General features: G+C 33.9%; 1 protein-coding gene across 1 annotated transcript in view; it reads right to left on the minus strand.

Annotated features, from left to right (window-relative positions):
- Positions 1-19723: 19723 nt before the first annotated feature.
- Positions 19724-23442, minus strand: part of LOC142983695 (uncharacterized) — a 61682-nt gene continuing 57963 nt past the window's right edge. The window contains exon 2 of the mRNA XM_076130693.1: positions 19724-21706. Within this exon, the coding sequence (XP_075986808.1) occupies positions 21315-21706 (392 nt within the window). The 3' untranslated portion in view covers positions 19724-21314. The remainder of the gene's footprint in view (positions 21707-23442) is intronic.

Genomic DNA, 23442 nt, shown 5'->3' on the forward strand with positions numbered 1-23442 from the left:
GTCTACTCTTAATAAAACTTGATCCTGGACCTTAATGTCAAGTGATTGTGATATAATTTTACTACGCTGTACTTTATTTCCTAGCAACATATATTTTGTTTTAGTAGCATTTAGTATTAACGTGTTCCGATTAGCCCAGTCTGCAATAATATCGCATCCCCGGTGCAATACTGTCACTTATGCAAAAATGTAGTTTTTCAGGAGAAGCATTTAAAACGTTGACACTTCACACAACAATGACTTTGTAACATATCTATAGATTTGTTTTTTTTTTACAAAAGTGACAGTGTTGCACCGGGAGTGCGATATTTAAATCTTTATTAATTTGTTGTATTGACTGATGCGCGTCTTCTGGTTTAAAGGAATGATATATTTGAGTGTCATCTGCGTACAAGTGAATATTGCAATGTTGTACTTGTTTAGGAAGATCTGCAGTAAAAAGAATAAAAAGGATGGGACTTAATATCGAGCCTTGAGGGGTGCCTTTGGTTATATCCTTTATCTGAGATTTCAATAACTCTCCATGTTCAGTTTCTATTTCGACATATTGGCTTCTATTAGTTAAAAACGATCGGAACCATGCACGAGATGCATCTGATATGCCATAATATGAGAGTTTCGCCAAAAGTAGATCCGTGTTTAGACAATCAAAAGCCCTTGAAAAATAAACAAAAAATCTTACCAACACTATGATCACTAGTAACTGTAGGTATTAAAGAACACAAAAATACAGTAGTATACTATTTATATAGTAAACTTGAGCTAGTTCGGAATAGTTCTGTGAATGTCACAATCGGTGTAACGAAACCTCCGTGACCAAACTGCGGTCACGAAGTCACTCGGTCCAGAATAAAACGAGTAGGAGACACGTGCAATATGTTTTACCTACTTTATTCTACTTGTTAACAGTTTTGCAATGAAAATCTACTTGATGTGGGATATGGGCAAAATTATGATGATTATTGCAACCAGAAATAAGCGATATAAACTCTTAACATATTGATCTAACGGCGGAATACTTAATCGACGCTCAATTTTAAGTAACACTTATCGTGTCTTTGTCGTCAAAGCGTGTATTGTAGTCACAGAGAGAATTTGAGATTCACATAACTGTCGTTTGAGTATTCGGCCATAACTTAACTAGAATTCTACCCGAGACACTAGTGCGTTTGTAAATAGTTTCCTAGTTATGATCGCAATAAAAATAGTTGGCTTTCTTCTAACAACAGGATTTCGTAAAAAAAAAATCAATCGGATTATACTATCAAACGTTTAAACTCGCGCGTTGCAGTGAATTGGTTGGTTTTACCTCACTGAAAACTCAAGCAGACATTTATTGGCCCACTAGCTGACCCGCGCAACTTCGCTTGCGTCACTTAAGGTAATCATAATTTTCCCCGTTTTTGTAACATTTTTCACTGTTACTCTGCTCCTATTGGTCGTAGCGTGATGATATATAGCCTATAGCCTTCCTCGATAAATGGGCTATCTAACTCTGAAACAGTAGTTCCCGAGATTAGCGCGTTCAAACAAACAAACAAACAAACTCTTCAGCTTTATAATATTAGTATAGATTTGTCCCAGACCACCTACATACATACTTAAAGACGTTTAAGACGTCCCTCTTTATAATATAAATGTAGAAGCATAAACATAACAGTTCTCATAGCACAGTCTGGTAAACGATCAGGGTGGCATCAAAGCGTCTCCATGCCTCGGAGGGCACGTAAAAACTGCGGCGACTGTCAATGAAAACAACACTCGTTAAACCAGAGTTAAGCCTTCAGGCGATCGTAGCTACTATAATACTAGGTTGAACACTCAGCTACCTACTACACAAAAAAGGGGAATAAGTAGTAAAGAAACACAGAAAAAGTTGAGGGTAAAATATATGTTTTGCGTAAGTGACCGGTCTCTATAAAATTAAAAATCCAAATGCATTTTACTTTTGCTTATAATGCCAGTTTATTCTATAATAGAGCCATTTCGTTGTAGTTTTGATTTATTATTAAATAAGTTTTATAAATTTTTAAATAATAAGTTTTATAATAATTAATTTAAATCTTAAACATGAAGTTAAAATGCTACTCTACCACTCATCCAATTAAATTTCTGCATAGGAAAAAAACTTAGCCAATATTATTCTTATTAATACTACACGATTAGGTATCAAATTCTTAACTGAAATCCAATTTTCTAAAACTTTTTTACTGTCCGAAATACATCTGGCGTAGAAACGCACTGGTCTCATCCAATCATAACCCCTTACATTTAAAATAACATCGCATTACCCTAATAACATCTTGTAAACTCAAGGGATATATAAATTAGCTCATGTAAAAGGAGTTATTAACTCCTAACGTTATCAATGGGCACAGATCTTTTGTTATCTAAGTATAAAGGAACATGTGTAAAGGCTGCCCAAATTATCGTTCACAATACCTTATGTGTGTAACGTGTAATTTTCTTTTTGTGCCCTTTTACAGCCGACGCCATTGTTCCGACCGCGGTGTGGAAATGACCTAAGTGACAAATCATGACGTTTCGATAGTGTAATTTGATGGAGAAATAACACGGAATTGTACTTTCTTTAACTTGAGAAATATGTTAGTACAAAAAGGAAGTAAAGTTTCTATCACGGCTGAGAAATCTTTACGAACAATTTGTAAACCAAACTTAAGCAATGCTTGCCTTTAAAAAAGATGTAGATTCATGTTTTTAACCACAATTTTATACCTATCAGAATCTTTATCTAGCGTCATCATTAATATCCAATACTGTACAATTAGAAAACACATATTTCATTATTAAAAACAATACATTAAACAGCTAGTAATCACTATTCCATTTCTCAATCACTTTCGTCGAGCAACTCTACGACAAACGATCAAACAGTCACATAAACAGTTATATCAAAACAACGTGACAAACAATAGTTTTCTCAATATCCTGTCAATTTTCCCTACATGAAACATTCACTATTTAGCGTGCACAATGGCCAACGTGCCTCCTCTAATGTGGAGTACAGACCACCCATGATTTCACATGGATGTGATATTAAAGCGATCAGTATCGGCCTGAGAGCGAAATATTTTACTGCTATTAAAATGGACTATATTTTCTCTAATATTTCATGTGAAATCTAAACTATATGAGAGTGTGGTAAAATGGTTTTTGATTACGTCATTTGAAAGCGTTAAAGTATCACTACTTCAGAAGCTAATCCTTTAATTCATTCGCCGTTTTTCGATATCGTTAGTGAAAGCAAAGGATCATTAAGCTTCGATATAATTTAGAAATGAAGTCTTAAATCATCAACTTGAACGTGTCTTGGAATCCATACTTTCTCCATTAAAACGTTTTAAAACTCAACCGTCAATCCTACTAATTGAAATGAGCCATTAATCGAGTGACAAGCAGAGATCACCGCCGATCACCGACCATCATCAGTACGACACTAAAGTGCTTGTTCAAAAGGCAAGTATTAAACTGACTTGTCAATTTATATATTGTCTTGTGAGTAATACCACATTCCCGGGCCGATTGTAAGGCGTTATAATGACAGCAGGATGACGTATGGATTTGTCGCTTACGGCGTTTGGCGGCGCGCGCCATCGGCCACATCAAAGAGGTGGCCTCCTTTGATGTTGCCGCCGCGCCGACTTTAGGGATGTGACGGTGGGAGAGTTGCTCTGTCGATGTCGATAAGCATTTAATACGTTGAATATCGAACAACGACAAACAATATACTTTGCATGTAATTTTGTTTCCCATGAGTTTGACAGACGGAAAGCGATGTGTTGTTTTAAAATCGTTCTAATTTTGTGGTTGAAATCCTTCAAGTTTTATTTACACTAAATCGTCCGGGTTTTAATTAAAATCTTATTACGAATAGATTTTTTCCACAATATTAAACCTTACTCAAATAATGTTGCTGAAATGTGAACTAGAAAGTTATAAAACTTGACAAAAATACAACAATTAATAAACAAAGTAATATCTTACAAAAAAATTCAGACTAAGATAGTATCTTTACTTATCTATCGTCTCATAGTTCAAACTTCTTACTTCTTCATATAGTATTCAGACACAAATACCTACAAATAAAAATATTACCAAAAGCTATCGATATCGATACTCTGACCGCGGCCCGCACCACCGCAAGGTAATAAAACGAATGGGGCACGTATTTTGACGTGGAGAGGCGCTTCTGGTCTTGCCTCCCGCTCTCGCAAATACACCCGTCCCACTCACACACCCGAAGGTGTCTGAGAAGCTATTATAGCGTATAGCCCGGCTTGGCTTCACTATAAATTATGGTGCAACAGTGCCTATTCTTTTGGACATACCTTGGGTTAGGCCAAATGATATGACAGGGATATTTTGCTCTATACACCTAGCTACGCTGCTAGCAATTTTGCGAATAGTCTAGCATTATTAAGTAAAGCCTAATAAGTTATTAATAAGTGTTCATATTTTTAATGTACGATATCTTCCCTATAAAAATTGACAGACAAAAAGTAATTTTCCCTTGCTTTATGATATGTCTTTAGAGCTGTAATTTTAAGTTCAGAAAACAAGCAAAAAACCATAAAGAAATTGGCCATATAAATGTAACTTGTCATATCTTTAATAATCGATTCCTTTGATAAAATACAGTAGCACTTTCATATTATTATTAAATGATTCGGCTTCTTTGATCCGAAATAAAGAAACTAACTGAAGATAAATTGCTTACGATTGACCTTAAGTTTTCAGGATGTATCGAAGTATATTTTTAATAAGTTATTAAACTTTAAAAAACTAATTACACAATATCAAAAAAAATACCAGTTATCGAATCTTAAAAGCACTATACTTTTCAAAATGTCGGTATTCTTAAAAACTTTATATTTTTTTGTTTTATAAGTAAATTTTTCGGTCTGTCAGTTAGTAAGTCAATATAATTTAGTATTAGTCATAAAATGTCATTTCTAAGTGCGTTAGTGTTTTGTATTTACGAAAGGAATCATCTTCATTATCGTATGGAGATCTTAAATTCACTTGACCCATTGAAAGCTAAAGTACAAGAATTACACTAAGGGGATGTTCATACATCGTATACAATTTCATCATTAATTTTAAGAGGGAAGATTTGTGAAATGTAATTAATTCCTCCAATGAGGGCTCAAGAGTAAAAAGTGAGAAAAATTATATGTAAAGTTTTTTACAAATCTAAAGTACTTGTATGACTAGGTTAAGTCACCCATACACAACTTCCTTAAAACAATCATTGTTTTCATTCGGCAGGCTTGTCATTAAGCTAAAGCTTAGCAGCTCTCAGAAGTCAGAAGCTAGAATTTGGTCTGCTGACTACTTCGCTATGTCAGTCAGTAGTCTCTTCATACAGTGTTAACCTCACCCTAACTTTTTAAAACAGAAACGTTCAAATTGACGGATTGAATTCTCAGTTCGGAACTGTTTACATAAAAACTTAGATCGGAGCACAAAAAAGGCCAATAAATAGTACGGGAGGCTTTGACGGCCCGCTCGGCTCATAAAAGAGGCTATTAGGTTGCCTATTAACGCCTATTTCGACATAATTAGGATCAATTCTCTACTAAATCGGGCTGAGTTATATAATTGTTTATGTTTTATGTGTGTATTAATATTAATGGAATTGGGTGCGGGGCCTATTGAACTATCGATTAGGTTAATTTAATTTACTCGGGGTGGGTTTTGCTAATACTGCTGCTCAAATTGCGGCTAATAGAATTTAAAAGCTATAGCTATTAGCTAAAAGCTTCTAATAAGATACCTTTTAGTCATTATTTTTATTGAAGACTATTTCGTACAGTAATTTTTTAACAGTGAACACTGAGTACGGACACGAAGAGTGGTGAAAATAGTACAAAGATTAGTACATTTTAGTAGAAATATAGAAAAGTTTTTATTCCTACAAAAGTCCCATTAGATAACTAAAACAGGTCCATCCATAATCTCATCAAAACTTGACGATCAATTACGTGTGACAACTCGAGCAAAAACAACATAGAAAGTGGCCAATAAAAACTGTATTAAGTTATATATTGAACAATTTATTATAGCCATTACTAGTCAATACTTTCCATGTAATCTTACCTCTACTTAATAAAGTGCCGGCAAAAAATTCTATTGAATTTTCGTAATGCCTTCAATACGTATTGGGTGGCAATTATTGGTTGGTTCTTTTTTAATACTTGCATTGCGGTGTAGAATGTTTTGGCTCGAGGTAAAATGTTGAAGGAACTATAGACCTATTTCTATCTTTAGAATAAGTATGCCGTATATAAATGGTGGAGGAAAACATCGTGATGAAACCTTGCATGCCTAACCCCCGGTTTCTGAGGTACATTTAGCGGTAGTTTATCTATTTAATAGCGTTTAAACTCATATTAAAAAAAAACAATTTGAATTGATAAGCTATCGTTAAATGTGCCGGAACCGGGGGTAAGAGATCTTTAATACAGTTATTGAAGGAATGTAAATCTGCCCTTGGCCAGCGTGATACACAAAGCCTTCAATCCGAGAATCCAACCCGGGATCTTGTTATCATTACATAGCCTTCAGAATATAATCTAATAAGTGCCAGCGTAATAAGTTATAAATAGTCTATCATAATTTCGTCATCATATGAAAATTCCTGCGTCACTATTTCTATGTATAAGGCGGATAATAATGCTTTAGTAAAATAGAATGAAAAAAGTGTGAACATTTCTCCATCCATAGTATTGTGGGTTCGGCTCTATTAGCTTTGATTGACATTGTTCTGGTGTGGTTTCTGGATGAGAAATGAAATAAACTATTATTCCCATGAATGATACAAAGTATAGCCTACATAAACGCATTATAACTAGTAATGTGGGTACTTTTATACAGCTTTTAGCATTTTGTAAATCAACTAGCTTTTCGCCCGCGTGGAATCCTTTCCCCTTCTCAGGGTAATTTCCAAAAATCCTCTCTTAGTACTCCTCTACATATTCTAAGTTGTTCATCAGTCAGCCAGTAACGGAATATTAATTGATGCCATCGCAAATTGCCCATACGAGGAGATAAAGAGGAGCTCATTGTTTTTCCATACTCGTGTTTATCGACAAAATAGATAGAGTTTTGAGATGAACTCAGGCTATTGCCTTTGGAGAATATTTTTGGTCATAATGAAATCACTGCTATGAATTACTTAAACATGCAAATGCATGTAATCTGATTATATTTATAAGTATATTAGACATTGCCATACATAATGCCATGTTGTTCTAGAATAGGAAACCGATTAGAAATAATAAGATGTCAAATCGTACCGTAGGTATAGTATTTCGCAGAACTAAAACTGGAGCATCCAGAACGATCAGTTACCAGGGTGGTATAAAACTAAAGAGATTTATATCTTATTTATCAAATCAAAGGCATTAGGCCTGTTTTAAAGGAATATCATAATCCAACCGCAGTTTGATCTACTTTGATGATAATGTTTGTTACGTTTGATAAACACATAATTGCGTCAAAAATATCTGTGATATAACGCAGGTAAGTAATAACTGTTGTTTTACGAGCAACGCCGGGACTTTGATAGTAGTTTAAACATCCTTTCATGAGTTAAATGCGGTATTAATAATAAAGAGTTATGCTTGTGGCTTAGTGCTTACTGATCATATTGTGATGGGATTTTTGGTACAGTCAGTGTATCTTGCAGACAAAGTTTGATTATGAAGGTAAGAGAGAAAGGCTAGATTTTGTTGTGTTTTTATAAGAGTTTACTTTTACATTGAAAAGTTTAAAACAAAGCTTCATCAAAACGAATTATTGATTTTCCTACTATTTGAATTACATAATTGATAATACCTTCATATTTCATCGCTTTTTTTTCATAGGTATTATTAAGAGAAATCTCCATGTATTCCGACCCCTTTCAGTCGATATGTTTTGAACGGTCTAAATCAATTTTATCTTTTACACGTGCTAGTCGTAGCTTTGACAAAGTGTTTGTTTATTTTGGTCAAAGTACTCCAAAGCTATTTGTTTCTATTCGTAGTATAAGTAAGTCTAAGTAAGATAACTTGACTTTATATTTGAAACACGTTCTACGCATAACAATGAAAACCCTTTAGTAAATAATGGTGCACATTTGATATAGTTTGAAAAAACAAAGCTTTTGGTGCGTTGCTACATTTTTCTTCAGTGTCTTTGCAAAAATCAAAGCTTTTATACATACTGCATGAATTAGAAGATATTTTAGTATTTTTTGTATTTAACCCAAGCAATCCTTTAGATTTTAATGGGCATCAGAAAAACCGTTTGGTAAGGAATTCACCATGAAGCTACTGTTACTAAGAGATTTTATATCGGGGCGAAACAAAAACATTGCATACAGCCTCTATACTCTAAATAACATATTTACTTTAGTATAATGTATATTATAAGTGAATTCGCGTCAAACAACTCAATATTATAGTGGGACTACCAAAAAACAATGTTTTACTAGTCACGTTTATCAAAGCAACACCCGACATATTTGTAACATGACAGACACACGATCCGAGCTTGTTTCATCGCACTTTATTCTCGCCGACAATATTAAAGCGGTTTTAATCCTTATATCGAAGACGACGTTAAATAGATCCGAATAATGTTATTATCGGCTTACGATATTACCAACTTATGTACACATTTTAAAAACAAGATTATAGACTTTACTTCTATAGTGTTAAGAGTGTGTTTTCTCTGTGTTGATGGTAAATTAAGTCTAATTTAAATATGTCGTTGGTGAGACAGGACTGGTTGAAGGAACCATGGCTCATTAGTATTTGTGGCACAAATCAATTGATATAGAAACTATTTATGATTGTGTTGATCAATCGTTAGCCGATGGTGTGACTTGTAGCGGGTGTTAAGATTACATATAAAATTTTAGTGATAAGGTTTGAGGAAAGGATGCTGATAATCGTGTGAAGATTGAGTATAAAGTTTTATTAGTGGTAATTATTAATGAAGGATTTTTTTGATATGGTAGATTTTTAAATTGATTTTACCTTTAGACATTGAAATGAGTATGACTAATGAATTTAATGAACATTGTTTAAAAAAACAATAATATACGGCATAAACCCGGAGCAGCTATTGGTGGATTGGACACCAACGTAAAATCGAGTCTACAACTACAGAGAAGTAAAAAAAAAATTGAATAAAAATAAATGCGGCAATTTTTCCTTGTTAACCCATTTTCTCCTGTAAGTTTACCTGTACTATGTTCCCAAAGAGTTAGTTACCATAATGACCTCATAATCATATTATCTAAAATATCCAAAAATATAAAAAAATAGTGATAATAACGTTTCTGAGTACCCGCTAGTTTCATGGCCATACAATTGTATCTCCCGCTTCCGCCATCACCACGACCTCACCCTCTCCCAATCCCTCAAGTCCTCACACGACACGAGATTAATCCTCTAACAATACACCGGTGTGTTTGATACCGCTCGTTAGAGTTGCCTGCCGCCGCCGCCAGAGGGCCGCATGTTAAACAGATTACTGTAAGATCATATGATCTTGTGATCCGTGATGTGACGTGACGTTCGTCATGTTTGAGGTGTTATTGTGGCAGGTGGAGAATGATGAAGACACATACATAGTTTAGGGAACAACTATTTTTACTAGTGTCGAGTCAGCTATCTAAAAGATGAATAGAGTTTTAATATGCAAAAATACAAGCATCTCTTGCATTTATAAAGAACTAGCTAACCCGGCAAACGTATTTTGCCATATAAACAAAAAAAAATGTCATTTAGGGGTATGAAAAATAGATGTTGGCTGATTCTCAGACCTACTCAAAATTTCATGAGAATCGGTCAAGCTGTTTCGAAGGAGTACGGTAACAAAAACTGTGGCGCGAGAATTTTATATATTAGATTTATAAACTTTTACGTTTTAATTTAACACTAAAAGTAAAATTATATAATAAACTAAAAGCTTAGAAATAAACGACATCGTGGTATCGCGCGAAGTCAAGCCTGCTATAATTTTATGACAACGAAACTTCCAACAAAATTGTGCTTGATTCTTACCACAATGTTATTTATTTCCAACCTTAGTTTGAATTTGAATCCTCTTATCATAATAATTCCCGAAAAAAACCCAAAATATATTTAGACACATGATAGTTACTGAACATCGACTTTGTAACGTAACTTTGGTTTCACGAGTCAAATTGGGGCTACTGGTCTGGTGAAAAGATATGTAGAGACTAGAGACATAGGTATCCAGTTTTCTTCTACTTCAAAGTTTATAAGCAACTTAATGTTTTTCTTCGCAGTTCCTAGCCAATAACGAGCATAATTGCTACCAAATTTAGAAAAATAAATGTTTAACTGCTATACGGATTACTTGCCCCTTAACTGTAAATAACTTTCAGCCAAGTTTTAATATAATGCGAAACAGAGACATTACAGAACATGTAGATAATTTCTAGATCAATCTGTCATCGCTTTGTTTTCTAAACGGGCACCCATCTAGATCTCAATGACAAATAGCTGAGCCTTCCCAAGCGTGCTAGTCACGGGCTCATTATGATACACTGTCGCATAGAAATATACACAGATATGTAATACGCTAGATATCGCACATCTTAAGACAGAGTGCGCCTTACGTTCGCTTCTCAGATTGTAAAGAAAATTATGTTAATAGATGTCTAGTTAAATAAAATGATTATTTTCAAAATGGGTACCGTTCATTTTGCCCGTATGACGTCTATTTTTTCTATTATAAAGAAAAACTTCCAAAGAATTAGTCCTATCTTGGGAAAGTTACCAACATTGAAATATTTACACAAAGTTTACCCAAATCTAAAACAACTATTTGTGGATAACACAATATGTGTATCGTGTTAGAATCAAACCCACGACATGCATGTCAAGTGTTAGTAGCGTGATGACCACCTATCATAACCGAGAAGCTACAGCCTTCATAATATGTACAGGAATTAAATAAACACTAACCAACATTGCAAGGTAAATAAAAGCTTCCTGCATTAAATTTGTTTTTGTTTTTTTAATCAAAGACAATTCCCGCACTAAGAATTGCTCTTGTGTGACTTTTACAAATATACAAACAACGGACACAAAGAATACCAGACCCGAAACAACTATTTGTGGTTCTCACAAATAATTGTCCCGTGTGGGAATCGAACTCTCCCAACGCAATGGTAGTGACATTGCGTCCACCTTAGCCACGGAGACCGTCTTGCGGTATCTAGTCTATCAATATCAATGCAAACACGAGTAAATTAACCTGCTATGTATTTAAAACAGCGAGCGATGTAAACAATCCTTTCATTACATACGTCGTTAGAGATCACATCTCGACGATTTGTTCATAATGACACGTGTTGTCGCGTTGTTCGCGTACACACATGTAATTATAATACATTGTAAGTAATGACATGTGTCTCTCGTCATCTTGACGTTTAATTGTCCAGTTTTGTTGGTGTTAAATAGATTGTTTTGATGATAATGAAGCTAGGCTGTGATTTTGTTCTTGTCTTTTATTCTCGGCCTTTTTGTAGAATCCTTTATTGAAGTCGTTTCCATTGAGTGTATTTCCGTGGATATACAAAGCTATCGTATGTTTATAAATCTATATATTTTTTTGCAACGAAAAAGTTTAAAAAAATTGTTTTTATAACACGTCATTTTTTAAAATCCTTGTTTCTAACCTTTTAAGTGCAAAGTCCTTCCTTTTAGAGCTAGCCCATTAAAATATAGACATCATGTCAATATGACATTTTTCAAGTCACATCACTGTCCAATTTTCAACACTGTATTGTACTTTGCTATCACACGTGTCAATGTCAACCAGGTGCTTCCACAGATTAAAAAAAGTCAAACTTACCGGCTATCGAACAAAACTTTCAATAATAGTACAGCGACAGCATCTATTTCAAAATGATAGTTTCACAACAGCTTACGCCTCCTCGATCGACGCTAATCGTCCAATAAACGGCCATTTATAACATAATTGTGCTTTAATATACCCACACGCGGCGAAACGCCTAAAAACATGACAAAACCACTTCATTATCGTCCATTGTCGCGATTTCACTCCACTTCAGATCGCCATTGTATTCCTCGCACAACTTTTGCCGTCTCTGTTTATTTTTTCACGACACAATAAAGTTTGGAATCGCATGTTCCATTTTTGAGTTTACACGTGCTAAGTGCAATAGAGCTTGCACGTTCTACAAATAACTTCCCACTATTTTAACCTCTATGTCAAAAACATATAGTTTAAATTCCTTTGTATGTTTTTGACAGTTGACGGCGCTGTGTTGTCGAGGATACTGGCAGTCAGTAAGCAGTTTTAAAAAGATAATAGGGAAACGAATGTGCGAAACAATTTATCATTCAAGCGAATTCTCTCGTTGATTCGATACAGTGAAGGCTGGATTTTGGGTCAATTCTTTTGCCTCAGGGAGAACGATGAGAAAAAAACTTTATTATAGTCATATGGGGTTCGGAGGTGATGAATTAGTGAATATTATTTATAAGCGTTGCAATATGGCGTAGTACAATTATTTATGATTGTAACAGACGCTTTAACCTACTTTAAATGGGAATTAGAAAAGCGCTTAACTCTTCAAAATGTAAGATAGACTTAAACCTTTAATTCAAAACATTAAATCATCTCTTTTTAACACATTTTCTTAGAGTTGCATTCTCCAGATGTTATGGTAAAAAGCTTTAAATATTTTTAATTGTCTAAAAAAAGCAAATGTGTTGAAATAAGATTGCCATCGGATATCCCAATATATACTTCTTTTATTCATCAAACACGCGATGAAGTGAAAAACCGCTAAATACAAGCATCAACTAAGAATAAAAGGTTTGAATGCAGATCATTACATTTATTTGTCATCTTTTAACTTTTATTCATCACTCGAAGATACATTTTACACCTTTTGATAGCACTTTTTATGTTTCGTATTATAGTTAAGAATATCTATGGAGATGTGGGTGGGAAGGTATCTGCTGTTAAAAAACTCACAACTGTCAACGCCGGAGGCGGCGCGTGCCGCTCAAATTAATTATAATGACGCTTTAATTATAATTAAAGTGACGTTTTCATTATAGAAACTATTATTTGTAAATTACATACTCGTGTAGCTAACGGCTCAACGTTTATTTTGTAAGGAGAAAATCATTAAAATATGTCGCTAACTTTAGCTGTAATTACATTTGTGAGGCAGTAACACTTCTTTTCAACAATTTACTAAGACATGGCCACTTATAATAATAAATATGTCGGCAATACATTTACAAAACAAAGCTCCCCTCTAATTACGATTTTAAAAACAAATGTAGAGTAATAACATCCTATGACCGTGCGTCGTAATTATTTTGAATTTCGAATTGTTGCATTCGAAATGAACAACTGTTATAATACTGGCAATGTATGGAGAGCCCTCCTGCCTTCTTCGCTTCGGTCTTTGAAAAGACGACTCAGTAGGTGGAGTCAGGACGCCCGAGGGTGTATTTAAATTGGTCACATTTTACAAAGGCAACATTACACCCTGCCATCACGCGCGTTGACCTCAGAAATTACAGTATTAAATTTCGAACAAAGAGGCCGAAAGCCACACATTTGAGTTGCTGAATACGGTCTGCGAAATCAATAAAAAGTAGCCCAGTATTAATTACTCTACAATAGGCAACATAAATTAACAGCTTATGGCTATGTTATTACTGCTTTTTCTTCGCTGAAGTGTGTTTTTGAAATAATTGCTGTATGGTTTACTTCATTTCGTAATGTTTTATTTGGTTACGTGATGATGTGTATCGACCGCAATGTGGTTAAAAACGGGCAAATGTTGAAAAAAATAAAGCTTTGGCAAAAGGAACTTTAAAAGCGATGGAAATCGTCCGTAGTTATAAAACGTTTGGTGTGGGTCTTAGACGGTATTTAAGCAATTATTTATTGTTTACGGTTCATCACATCACGCTTGTGCAACAATAGTGACCATAGTTAACGTATTAACAACCTCGAATTAATATTTAAAATGTGACCGAAACCTTCGTGCGTGCTAACATGTAGTCCAGTGTAAAAAGAGCTTTTGGATAGTACGCGGTGCTTAGTGATGGTGGGTCAATTTATTGTGGTGATTACAGCTAGTGGGCGACCAATTAACGTTTAACAAACTTTTGTCCGTAACAAATTCTCGTACAGTTTTAACAATTTGAGTTTGAAACGTCGGTGTAATTTGACAACGGCTGCGTTAGGCTTAGTGTACATTCGTGGTTCCCTTTTTTTGTTTTATTTCCAGTCTTTCTGGTATAAGAAAAAGTTCCTTTCATCCTTAATTAAATTAAAATCGGATAATGTAGAATGCAGACAACGTGCAGCTGAAGTTCAAAGAAAATAGCTCCTAGCTATATACTCGTAGGTAGCTATTGTAACCTGCATCGACTGCTGCGCAAGGCTTTTCTTAGAGAGATACATAATGCTGAGCCTCTGAAGACTCTGACTGAACACATGCAGAGTGGAAAAAAGACCATGTAAGGAATCCAGACAAATACAGAAGGCATCGTAATAGAGGTAAAGAAATACATTTTTATATTCCTCCATATTTATTTCCATAGTGTAAAGATACATGCAAAGGTAAGTGTAAGTAGTATAATATTGTTTCTATCATCCATATATTCCATATTCAATGTATTAAAATTGCTACAGTAGTGACTAGTGAGTGTATTGTCACTCGGTAAGAGAATGTGATCAGCAGTAAGTCGACATTGTAGCCGCGACTCAGCGCGTTCGGCACGCGACGCCCACATCAAACACTCGCTAGCTCAAACAAAGCTCAGATATTATCGTATTGTGTTCCATAAGAAGATATACAGTGTGAAAGATATAAAAACTCTTGTTTTACATACTGTAGTTTCTATTGGTGAAAGAGCTCTGTTTGATTGTGTCTTTTAACCACAATTTTACAGGTTATATGAATATTTCATACATATTCTAATAATTAAAAGAGATTTCTTTCTGTGACTGTAAAAACCTCTTCTCTCGCTATTGAAAGGCAAAAAGGCATCTGCTTTACCTTTCAGTAGTGAAAGAAGAGACTACTTAGGTTAGATCAGATAATCTCTCATGCCCGTAAATACAGTAACAGTTATCTTGACGAAGAGTTTTTAAAGATTTGTTCTTATTTATCCGTCCCAATTACTCAGAAGTCCGAATCAATTCAATATTTATATTTGTAGTTATAATAATTCAATATCATACTAGCTCTGTCAACTTTCGGGAGTACATAAAAACCACATATTCCAAGAGTTTAAAAGTTAAAGAGTTAAGAGTTGGTTTAAGAGTTTTTCATCATGGGGAAACCTTGCATGCCTAAAATTTGTTAAATACATTTATCGAGGGCATGCAAAGTTCCCAAAGCGCACTTGGCCAGCGTGGTGGACTCAAGGCCAAACCCCTCCCTCATAAAATCCCTCCTCGTTAAATTTCTCCCAAGAGTTTTTCTGTAGCGTATCTCGCACTGGTCCTCAAACACACAAGACAAAGTCGAATGTGTGCCGAATTGATTACATCGAGACTCGAGAATACGTGTTTGCGTTAGAAACGATGTCTTGCACGCCACATTTCTGATTAGCTAATACTACTAATAGTTTGTTTTACGCCCAGTTCCGCTAACACTCAGTACCTGGTATTAGGTACTAGGTACTGCCTAATATACCAAACAATTCACACTAGCCCTTGATCTTTAACTGAAGTTTCAATTTGTTTTGTATCGGGTTTACCTTAGCAAAGAGACATTTAGTAACTATACAACTGTAACTTTGATTTTGGGTTTGGATTTAGTTTAAGAGTATATTTTTATTTATGACAACAAAACTGTTTGATGATGATGACAATGAATACTTAGGGACCAATAATGGTGCAAAGGTGAGTGAACATGGTAGTATTTTAATGAATTTAACACATTCGTGTCCCACTGTTGGGCAAGGGTCTCCTTCAGTAATGAAGGAGGAGTTAGGCCTTGAGTCCACCTTGTTTGCCAAGTGCGGATTGAGGACTTATGGTAGTAATAAGTGTCTTTTTAATGTCTATAAATGTTAGGAGCACTGGTTCATTCTCTACTAATGCGTATTTAAGGGTCTGTTTCAGAGATCATTAGTAATTTTGAATTCGGTCCCATCCATTGAAATAGTTATTTTATTTAAAGAATATATTAGTGAAATGTCAATGGCTCGAACAATTTAGTATAAGGTAGGTAAGTACGTCTTTATAAAAAGTTGAAGCTATACGCTCAATTATGATGACTCGTTGAGGATTTCCTGTTTGATACTAAGAAACGATTTTGGTGTAAATTGTGATGATGAATGTCGAATGTTGTGAAATGTCCACTTCTAAGAATTCTGATATATGTAATGTCGAGAGAATTTCCTGATTTGAGTAAGGCTAAGAATATTGCAGGCGTTATTGTATTCTTTTAAATATTCAGGCAAGTCGCTTAAATTATATTAAGTACTAAAAAGTCATCTCACTCAAGGACTAACCCCTCCCTCATTACGGGAGGAGATCCTTGCCCGGGAGTGGGACTTAATTGGGTCAAACTAAAAGTCTGCAATAATAACTTTCAAATTGTTCGTTATCATCATGTCTAAAAACTGATAATTGCTGTTAATATATCTTGAGACTTTTATGTTTATCTTTAGTCATACATATATTCTATCTATGCTTGCCAATTTTGGCAATCTATTGACAGTTGCTTATTCATAACAACTTACCCACATAGTACATACATACCTTTTCTCTTCAGGCTGGCTTTCGAAGATGAGTTTTCTTTCATAGAGACCGAATTGAATCCGTAGCAGAACATATTTGTGTGTTTGATTTTTTCACGATTTAATAATATTATTTTTAAGTTTCTAGAATTTTATTGTATTCTGTGTCAATATTTTTTTTTAAAGGTTCACTCATGTTTCTATGTGCTATCAAAGATCTTACTAATAACCCTATTCACATATTAATTTATGTTTTGTAATATGTTTGTTTTTAGAAAAGACAAATATAATTGAACTACAAATGTACTCCCACGACCTACACGACTTCAATTAGTTCAAAGTTCAGGAACCAACAAAACAATTATGAATATCGTCGCTTAGGTAACAATACCGCGTAAGTCGAAAATTGGTCATATGACGTTTTATACTTCATTGGATAGATTTTGTCAGCGCGCATCGAATGATGTTAGATTTTTTTTAAATTGTCCAATCTTGAACGAACTTAATATCTACCTATTTATGTATTCAGTACACATGTCAGAAGTATTTCAAAGATAATAATCAGTTTTTTATCTCTCCTGGAAACATATCAAAGGACATATGAAATCTACGGCTATAATCATGCTGCGATAGACAAAAAAGAAATTATATTGGTTAAATATCTCTTAAAATATAGTTAATTGCCGCATATTTTGTTTTATTGTACTAAGCCGTTATTCATAGTTAATTTTATTTAATATTTTTTGACTCGAATGGATTCCGGAAGCTAACCGGTAGAAGCTTAGTGTTGTCAGTTAAGACATACAGTTTCGTATTGTTAGTATATAAATAATTGTACAATTACCTATATCTTCAAGAAAATGTAATTGAAATAGTTATTTAAGTACAAAAATAATATTTAAATAATAAATAAATACTACAATAACCCCTAATCAATATTTTGAATTATTCCACGATATCGATTGTCAACAGAATTTATCATTCCCGACTTTCGTGTTGTTGTTTTTTTTTGCGGTGTTTTTATGCTTATAGACGATTTGTGCCTGTTTTTCTGGATTTCTTGGACTTTGGATCTACGCTTTACATTATAACTTGGCTACGTAGTGCGGACTAACGAATTTGGCTCGTGTATAATGGATTATGAACGGTGTATAAACTGTGGCATAGCCCTAAGTCGAGGACAGAACCGTGAAAGAAGACATCCGTTGGATTCGAACGAAATTCTATCTGTTACTTATTATTGTAAATACAAAAAAATGGCACTTAGCAATTGTAACGTTGTAGAAATGTTGATAATTTTTATTCCCTATAGTTTTCAAACCCTGCTAGTTAGCAGAATAAAAATTACACTAGAGGATAGCAGACTATTGTCTCTTCATAAAACCAAGCTTGGTTTTTTTGTCCATAACATAGCCTTTGTTGTATGGGGTTGTTGCGTATCTCCTTTAACTTGCGCGGTATTGTTACCTAAGCGACGATATGACTCACTTGTTTTTATCCATCTACATTTAGATTTAAACAGTAGAGTAGCCCGATTTTCTACTACGATTGAGTATCGACAATCGACTAGCTATCGAAAAAAATTGTATGAAAATGTCATCAGCGTCTCCAGTGGACATCCGAGAAACTATTTTTGCAGTACATTTTTACCCTCTTATTCATAAACACACTATAAACCTATTTTAGTTAAAATGCTACTATAATATGTTTTCTCTTTTTCATTTCGCTAAGGAGTGAAAGAAACAAAACATAAGCCTTTCATAACTTCATATATTTTTATGAATAAGACGGTAAATGTCAAACTCTCGATATTCGATGGTTCCAATTGTAAAGAATCGCGCTACAGAAATCTATTTGCTTATACATTTAGAATATCTTTCACAAGGATGCATTGCGAATCACATATCTGAGTAATTCTCAAAACAATGTAGAACAAATCTATTAAGCCTCGCCCACGCAGTAATTTGCGTGTTTCGACTATTCTATCAAACGAGTGTGTGACGAATTTGTTTGCCTAAAGGATTAGAGGACTGACGGAAAAAGTATAAAATTGGTGTGTTTGTGTTTGTTTTTACCACTTCATTGTTATTCTTGTTAGTTTTGTTTTCTAGATTTTTGTATTCATTTCAATCAACTGAACTTGTCATAGTTTATAAGTGTACCACTGCCCGTGATTACTTCCGCGTGAAAGATTTTCTAAAAATAATCCTATTTGTTAAATAAGGTAATGAACTATCTGTGTAAAAGATTTTATAAAAATCTATTCAGTAGTTGTTTAGAGAAAGAGTAATAAAAGTATATTAAGTTAATAATAAGAGAAAGAGTAATAATAGTGAATAAAGTTCTTTAGCGAATGAGTACATACAGGTCCATACATTTTCACAAACTTTCGCATTTTGCATAGCGATTTATCGGTTCGAATTCAGTGCAGTACTTCCTATTTAATCTACTAGTAGTATTTAATTCCATTGCATCATTTTTGCATTAGAATTTAATTAAGAATTAATAGAGATTTCTTTCTATCTTATCGTAAACTATATTTTGTTGTTCCTTGTAATTCGGATATTGTGTTAAGTTTGACTTATTGAAATTGTAGAGACAAGTAGAGTATATCAATAAAGCAAAGAAAGTCGTACCTAGTGGCGTTTGCTAGTCTCTGCCTACCCTCTGTGGGAAGAAGGCATGATTTTATATAAGTATGTACGTAATAGTACATATGCATGTATGTATGCAGAGTATGACTTAAAAGACCTAAAAGATAGATAGATAGATGGGTCTTTTAAGTCACGAACGAAGATATTCCCTCATTACTAATATCCCTCTATCTGAAGCCACCTGAATCATCTGCAATAGATGGACACAGGCCAATGATGAATGATGATGATGTGGAGATGTAGAGGTATAAATAAAGCAATAAGTTTAGAACACATAATGTTTATTTACACTAAGTAATATTCACATAGTTCATGAAGCACGGACATGTGCTGCTACTGTATAAAACGTTATATTAAGTTTACTTGTAAGTAATCATAGTAGGAACGAGAAGTTAAATTGTGACCGATTTTATATACTTTCAAGATAAATAATGGAATAAATAATAACAAAAAAGTATTTTGAATTAAAACAGTATGAAAAAGAGAGAACAATTGATTTGGGATATTTTTTATATAACACACATCGATGATTGTACCCGATTATCGATTATATTTAGTCGATAACATTGTTAAAAAAAATACGACACTATGTTTAAAGTTTGGATTTCAAAGTATTTTTCTTTTATACTACGCATATCGGGTATTCGTAAATCGACTATTTAGTCGATAACAGAAAAGTGTTTGAAAAATAATTGATTTGGTCTGTGTAAAGTTTGGATTTAAATTACTTGAAAGTGTCAAACTGATCACAGTTTTAAGTAAATAACGAGTAACTAAAGAAATAAAGATGTTCCAAATATAAAACATGTGGTACATAATATTTACTGTACATTCTGTTTATAATTACATCAAATTGAAGCTTTTCACTACATACATAGAAATTGTTAGTCGCTCCAAGAAAGAGATTGATTTCTACAGATTTATTATAAAATAGTAATTTTTCTAAATTACATTTTGTCCAACAACAATTAGTAAACAGACTTATAATGAGTAATTTTCACAAAGCAAACAAAATTAGAAATTATGAACATAATTTGAAAGGTTTCTTCATTGTAACCATATTTACTTCATAATTTAGCAAGTAATGGTGTCAAAATCATATGAAATTACTTAGTCATTACCATTAATATTCGTTCTCTATACTGCTGGTAGTTAATTAGTAGAAATCCCCAATTTGAACTAATTTAAAATTAGTAATTACTTTACTAATCAAAAATTAGATTAGACATTATACAATTGATTGCTCCATACTCTCCGTAAGATTATAAAACTACGATTTAAGACTTTACTCTAAACAAACTACCTTTACATTTATATGTACAATCATAACATACGCTGGCTTCACTAACTGGCTTGCAGATTATGTAATTTTATTATAATTATTGCACATTGTATGGGAAACTCTTACTCAGTATCTACATATTTAAAATCCATTACAATTCCTGACACTCACTTACATTATATTTATTTATCTAATAAAATTATTGCTGTCCCACAAGCCAGTTAATAACCCAACAAAAATAAATAATTTAGAAATATCTCTATAAAATATTAAGTACTTAAATAATAAAATCAACTATCACATTTATTTCGAACGAAGCTTCATAAGTTTTGTACAACGATACACTACCATCAACTAATACTATTTACAGACGTATTAAATAGTGATGTACTTTACGAAATACTATTAATAGTGAAGATAAAACATGTAACGTCACTAGAACGTTCGTATTGAAGTTTCAATAGTGTAACACGAGAGTCACTGGGGTCGAATCGAACATTCGTTCATTCGATGTATCGATTAATAATCGAGTACGCGTCGATCGTAGTTGACATCAGTCGCGATCGCGCGCGAGGCCTCGTTTCATTTGGACGCGTTCACTACAAGGTTCGTGGCCGCCTCCTCGCTGGCGCCTATGCTCATGGCTTTCTTCTTCAGAATGCCCAGATCGGTCACGTTTTCTAAGAAACTTTTGTGGGCTGATAATACTTTAGCACTTTCTACATCTTTTTTCAACTCTTCCATGTCACGCTTCAGCTTTGCTCGCCTGTTTTGGAACCAGGTGATGACTTGCGCGTTGGACAGACCGAGCGAGCTCGCTATCTCGTCTCTATCCGCCGGTGATAAATACTTCTGGTACAGAAACCGTTTCTCCAGCTCGAAGATCTGGTGGTTGGTGAAGGCCGTTCGGGATTTTCGTTTCTTTTTTGGCTGCGGCCTCGAGTTGAAGAGATTCAGGTGATTCGACTGACCATCTGTAACAAAAAATCAACGAATTAGTTACGGTTATTATGTTATTAACTATGTGTAAAAAAGAATTTAGTAAGTGGCCAATTGACAAGGTATTAAAAGGAAAAAACGTTGCGTTAAGATTGAAACAAACTCGTTTGTTGATTAGACGAATTTCCATACATTTTTTGTTACTAACGAAGTTTGCCTTTCTCTAAGGTCAACGTGATAGTTGTCGAATATATTTGACTTAACTGTGGTGTAAATGACACACGTTCATTAGCCGTAACTAAATATCTACATGAACATTGATTGCAGTCAAGTAAATCAACCGATTCAAAAGCAGCGTGTAATTTAGATTAGTCATTATTAAAAGTCTAAAGATAACACCTAAACATTATCTGTTAAAATAATTAAAATTCAATTAAGCTCATCATTTCAATCAAAATAATCATAAATAAGGAGCCATAAACAGCAATGGAAGCGGCTCACGAGGTGTTACAGAAAAGAGGTTCTAAATAAAAAGATTAGAAGTAAAAAGAGTTAAAAAGTAGTGGGTTATGGTGGCATAGAGATAAAGTCCATCGTTATCAGGCACTAAAACATTCGAGTCTATGACACTGCAATAAAGAACCCGCAGCGCTAAAATGTTACTCTCTCGTAAAAGTACTATAAAACACACCCAGGTATCGTTACATTTTAACGAGCCGACAATCATATACGGGCCGTACGTAAAACCTTTATAATGATGAAAAAACAATCAAATTGTACAATGTTGCAAGTAACAAGTCCTATTTGACATTTTAGATTGATCTTCACTTGTTTTATGTGAGCAAGAATTGCGTCAATGAAGCTCCTTGTCCAAAACTTAATAAAAAAAAAACTGACTGATCCATATAATTATGTATGTAATACCTAGCAGTCTAAGAATACCTATAGTTAGACTTCTGTCTATATTAATTTCTCTTTTCGAAGAAAGTTATGATCTATAGATGGAGCAAACATTGTGAATTTCAAAAGCTTTCCCATATTTGGAAGTTTAATTTGATCATGACATCAGTCATCAACCACGCGTTAAGTGCTAAATCATAAAATCGTTAAAACTGTAAAATATAAAAAATACACGTTCTCAGCTTAAGCGCTAAGGAATTTGTGTTTTGTAAACATTTTCATGCCTGTTAAAACTCAATTTTCTATTTATTGCTCTGGCAATAAACGTAAAGGAAATGAAGACACAACAATGGCGCTATCTCTGCATCCGGCACATTTGTATTATCTGCTTTCAAATTGCACTGCCAACGTAATTATTTTTTTAAAATTAACTTGTTAATGTTTATAGGTTTGCTTCGGTTAATATTACTGTAATTATCGTTTCGTGTTATCGTTCGGCTATATTTTCCAATGTGATTTTAAACGAAATAAAGACTGACTGATAGTATCGTATTTTTAAGTGTAACATTTGAACTGACTTTTTTAGAATGTTTTGAATTACAAATTTCAAAAGAACGGAACATTAGATTGTTTATGGTCATTAAAAAGTATGAATACAAAACGCGACCTCCTCGAAGATATTTTGCGCGGGCATTTTGCGCGGTTCACCACAGATATTTAATAAAAATGGCCAGTCTCTTTATATTATGTTCGTCGTTAAGCAAAACTGCCTATGCATTGTCGGATTATTGGAATTCACAACATTGAAGTTAATGTACAATTATATTAACCACATGCTAAAAGACAGGGTTTATGATATTTTAAAAGTCGA

This window comes from Anticarsia gemmatalis, chromosome 24 (assembly GCF_050436995.1).
Source record: "Anticarsia gemmatalis isolate Benzon Research Colony breed Stoneville strain chromosome 24, ilAntGemm2 primary, whole genome shotgun sequence".
NCBI classification, from domain to species: domain Eukaryota; kingdom Metazoa; phylum Arthropoda; class Insecta; order Lepidoptera; family Erebidae; genus Anticarsia; species Anticarsia gemmatalis.